Source organism: Miscanthus floridulus, chromosome 18 (genome assembly GCF_019320115.1).
Source record: "Miscanthus floridulus cultivar M001 chromosome 18, ASM1932011v1, whole genome shotgun sequence".
NCBI lineage: Eukaryota > Viridiplantae > Streptophyta > Magnoliopsida > Poales > Poaceae > Miscanthus > Miscanthus floridulus.
The window spans coordinates 2,925,530-2,930,734 of NC_089597.1; the positions used below are offsets into that span (position 1 = coordinate 2,925,530).

Below are 5,205 nucleotides of genomic sequence, written 5' to 3' on the forward strand. Positions count from 1 at the left end.
TCGCATGGAAACAAAATTTGGTAAATCTGAAGATGATGATGATATGAAGTTGGAGCATTACACTTGCTCCTTTTTACCTAACCATAATCACTTCCATTTCCCTTTCGAAAACGAGAAAGTGCAGATTACAAGCCATATCCTTAGCTATTTGTATTCCTAGTATTTCTAGTGTGCACAGTACCAGGCATAGTAACACATCAGGTAGCATAACTGGCTAATGCTCCTAAATTGTGTACTTTACAATCTCCACCCATCGACCCATCCTATAGAGGACCAATCTGCACGAGGGATTATTAAGCTATAGAGGACCAATCTGCACGAGGGATTATTAAGAGGCCTCATATGCAAGCACCAAGTGGAAAGAAGTCGCACCCCAAGTCGTTATCCGTGAATGAGAGATCATCCTTCTCCTGCATTAGAATAAAAACAAGGCTTCAATAAATCGGATTTGAAGGATCATATATATTCTGTGGGGTCCCTTGGCTCTACAATTTTTCTTTTACAAGAGTGTAACATTTCATCAAGTACTTTCAGTGGGTCAAAATGTCAGATAGGTATTCCTGAAGTTAGGGAAGGCTTTGTAACTTGCAAAATTAAGAGTGAAGACTACAGAAAAAGCATTGAACCTACTAGTACTAGTTAAAATATTCATGTAGAAAAGCTGTAGGAATTTTATAAAAACAAATAGAAAGAACAATGACATCTAAGGGTCCATACCGCTTTGATCATGGAATTGAGAAGATCATCAAAATTGCAGCTACTAGAGCTAAAACCACCATGGAGCTTTGGAATCCCCAAATCATAAATATTCCTCTGCTTCAGTTTATCTTCTGATGCCATGGTGTTAGGCTTCATTTGTGGCATAAGATATGGCACATTTGGATTTATCTGTTCAGTCATACAGGCTCCAAAATTATGGTTGAAACTACCAGTGCTCAATCCTTGATGTAGATGGTCCTGTTTAATTTCATTCATGACATGTCTAGAGTTGCCTGCAACTCCAAACTGCAAATAGTTTGGATGTCTCCCAGTATCAGGAGCGAGCAGCACTGTACTGCAAGAACTAGCACCACCCTTGGCATTGCTGGATGTTGTATGGCTACCAGAAGGACAAACAGGCATGTTTACCGAAAATTTTGTTCCACCAGTGCTATCAAATGGATCATGCAACTGTAATTTGTCAGCAGTAAATCCATCATTTATTGGAAGAGCACCCTGCTGTGATATACTAGAGTCCTGCAAATTAGCCGAGACTCCAACAGTCCTTTCAACAAATTCTGAACTCACAGATGGCATTGTTATTGGTGGCTGGGCGCTAACTTTGGTTTGTGCGCTCTCCAAAAGTTCTTGTGGTGGCAATGGACTGCTTGTAACTCTCTGTAGTGCACCAGACAGAGTGTTAGCCAGTGCACTCCCAGAAAAGACAGCAGATAAATCATTAGTTTCTTGCTGGATCCACTTCTGTTGGAGTTGGGGCAGCCCAAGAGATGTGGCCGAGCCTTGTCCCAAATTTGCCTGTTGGTTTTCTTGTAAACCAGAGAGTTGAAAATTGTTTGCATCACCAGCACAGTGACTTATTATGCCATTGTTGGTAGCAGTTTGAACTGTCATGGCAGGAGCAAGTTCTGGAACCCCGAATGTTGCAGCACTAGTTCTACCTAGCAAACCGTGTGGGCTGAAGGATGATAGAGCAGCACAGGGGGCAAAAGGTTGATAACTCTGAAGGCCTTCAAAGGCTCCCATGTGAAGAAATGAGGGGTCTCTACCTCCAAAAGCGGCAACAATGCTAGCTTGTTGTGACGCCACAGCACTCAACCGTTTGAGATAGAGCCTATATTTCTGCACTAACACTAACAGTTATATCACACAACACTAACTGATTAGGCATTAACATAAGTATGTACCACAATTTATATAGGGTCTTGCTATAGTACACCCAAATAACTGTGAATCGTCGATCTGAATAGCAATTGTCACATACTACCTTCGAAGAGGTAATAGTATATACAAGGACAATACCTTCCTATTATATCTAATATGCATGCATGATATAACTTTCATACCCCGCATGAGATAAGTAGGTGACTGTTTTCCAACTTAGTCCACTACTTTTTTTTTTACTAAAGGTAAATGGTAGATAGAGGGTGGTAAAATTGGACACATAAGCAAATGAGGTAAACTTGTACTTTGTACTATGTATACAACCAATCTGAAAATTTGTACTAGTTTGTATAAAACCTCAATCTACTCATCGGCATGGTATTTTAGCACCAGCCATAACACAAAGCTAAGCTATGGTAAGCAACACTTGGTTTCATCGATAGTTAAGTAAGTAAGTGAATATTTTATAACAATAAAAAAGCTGATGGTTTGGCTCATGATGCTGGACCCACTTCCCATTAAGGTTTTGGTTCATATGCATCACAGGCTAAAAAATAGACAGAGGAGGAAGTAAAGCAGTAACAGCAATTAATGCTAGGAGTGCATGCCAATGCCATACCTGTAGATGGCTCGCGACATTTTCCCTGGTGAGTTTCTCCACATTCATAAGGTCAAGAATTCTTTTTGGTACAGCTTCTGCAACAACAGCAAAATAAAGGACAAAACATAAATGAGTTGCTGCAATATGTAAGGACAATAACATAAAGCAAAAGGGAGGGCTGACAGTTCTTACTATCAATTCCAAGCTGGTTGACAGCCGCAACAAATTTTCGATGCAGTTCAACTGACCAAACAACTCTTGGCTTCTTAGCTGCCGAGGGTTCATCACCTTCTTGGAAATCATTCTCCTCGCCGTCATCTTCCTCGTCGCTATGCATTTCCTTCCTCTTCTTGCTGATCCTCCCACTCAGGTCAGAAGCCCCAGCAATGATCTGATTGTGGCCGTGGCATGGATCTGTGCTTGGTAACTTGTTGAAATCTTTGTAGATGTCAAGATTGCTGCGTTCGCGCTTACTGAACTTCCTCCTGACAACGTGCTGCCATATGTTCCTAAGCTCTTCGATACGAACAGGTTTTAGGAGATAGTCACAAGCGCCGTGAGTTATCCCCTTCATCACAGATTTCGTCTCCCCGTTCACTGACAACACTGCCACAGAATGTACATGATTAGCATCCACATTTTACATGTGGAAACAGCATTACTCAGCAAGCCCCTGTCACTCTCAAGAGCGCTTGGCTAGAACAGGAATTTATCTTTTGAACGAACAGAATAGGAACATTTGAAGCTTACTTATGACAGGTAGGTCCATCTCAAGCCCTACAAGCTCAAGGAGCTTGAATCCGTCCATGTCGGGCATGTGCACGTCACTGATAACCAGATCAAACATGTCCCTGTTTTCCCTTAGCAGCTTCAGCGCAGTGATGGCCTGGTTGGTCGTTGTTACTGTCAATGAAGCACAGGGCACTCTTATTATCATTTTATTACAACAGTCTAATCAGTAATGAGATAATAATGAGTTGCATTAGCAGCATGCCCCAGCGACAAACATGTCAGATCGTGGAAGGAAAAAATTTAGGGGGTGTTGGGGTTCCACGGACTAAATTTTAGTCCATGTCATATCGGATATTTGGACACTAATTTAGAGTATTAAATATAGACTAATTATAAAACTAATTGCACAGATTGAGACTAATTTGCGAGACGAATCTATTAAGCCTAATTAGTCCATGATTTAACAATGTGGTGCTACAGTAAATATGTGATGATGATGGATTGATTAGGCTTAATAGATTTATCTCGTAAATTAGTCTCCATATGCGTAATTAGTTTTATAATTAACTTATGGTTAGTCCTCCTAATTAACATCCGAACGTCTGATATGACAGGACCAGACTAAACTTTAGTATCTGTAACCGAACACCCCTTACTCCGCATGTGGTATGTATAGCAGGCCGCAGAGAACATTTAAGTGATGGTTAGTACATGATAAATTGCAGGCAGCAGCAGCAAAAGCAGTGTCCTGGATGTGCAGATTGTACAAAGTGCAGTTGCAGTGCAGACACAATTATTTCTTTTCACTATCTACATGTACAAAGTGACTAGTGGTAATTATTGGTAATTAAGTGAAAGCCTACCTAGCGGCAGATAATAATAGGACAGTAATAAGACAATGGGGATGGATGGATGAAGCAAAAGCAAGTAAGTGCCCACCATGATACTGGCAACGCCGCAGCAGGGTCTCGAGCACCTTGAGGCACACGGGGTCGTCGTCGACGGCGAGGACCCGCATGCCGACGGGGAACTGGTCCCGCTGCCTCCCCGTGATCGCCCCTTTCTCCTCCATCCTCGCAGCAGCGCCCAGAAGCATCCGGATTCGCCGGCAAAGTCAGAGCAGCAGCAAAACCCAACAAGGAAGCTGCCTCAAAGCAGGAAAAGTCTCAAGAGTTTGTGCCCCCAATCGATCGGCTCGAAGGCCTGGCTGGGCAAAATTGGAGCGAATGCCTGGCAAGAACAAGGAAGGTGGGGAACTCGGCCAGCAGCACCTGATTCTGAGGCGCGGCTCCCAACGGAAGAGAAAGCGAGAAGCTGAGCAGAGACGACGCGGGGAGGGGCGAGGAGGCTGATGATGCAGAGAGCAGAAAAGCGAAAGCCGGGAAAAAGCCAGCAGCAGCAGCTAGTGGCAAAACAACACCTGAAACTGGGAAAGAAAAGAAAAGGCGCGGCGTGATTTGTCGACGAGGGGGGGACAGCGGCGGACGACGGGACGGAGGTCAGGAACGAACCCACCGCGCCTCCATGATTGCTTTGGCTTGCTGAGCGCCGGGGCAGGGGCAGGCAGGAGGTGGGAAAGCAAAAGGAAGGAAGAGCGACGGGCCGGGGGAGAGCCCAAAAGACAGCGACACCGAAGAAAGCAGGATGGGGTTGGGAGGCGAGGAGGCGACAGCGACCGTCCAGGTGGTGGCCAAGAATGCACGCAACGGCAACGCAAGCTGCCCAGGCCGCGGGAACAGCACTGGCTGGCGGCCACCCAAGCGCGGCGGCAATCGGCAGGCAGCGGTGACGGTGACGGTTGGCTCGTGGTGAGGATGCCGGCGAGCGCGGGAGGATGGCTGGCTGGATGGGGGTGGCGGGGAACGTGTGGGCGGCTGATTTATAGAGGTGAGAGTAGCGTGTGGGGGTGGCACAGCAGCGGCGAGAGGAATGCGACGCAGCCGGGGGAGATGCAGGGAGGTGGTGGGGCCCGCGCTCCACAAGCTTCCAGT

The 5,205-nt window shown here is 45.5% G+C and overlaps 1 protein-coding gene across 1 annotated transcript; it reads right to left on the reverse strand.

Moving 5' to 3' along the window:
- Positions 1-5,083, reverse strand: LOC136522034 (two-component response regulator ORR22-like). Its single transcript, XM_066515816.1, has 6 exons — positions 4,154-5,083; positions 3,233-3,385; positions 2,675-3,088; positions 2,501-2,577; positions 718-1,839; positions 1-410 (listed from the first exon to the last, which is right to left on the reverse strand). Exons 1-6 carry the CDS (start codon positions 4,308-4,310, stop codon positions 339-341), a joined length of 1,995 nt encoding a protein of 664 aa, XP_066371913.1. The 5' UTR covers positions 4,311-5,083; the 3' UTR covers positions 1-338.
- Positions 5,084-5,205: the final 122 nt, after the last annotated feature.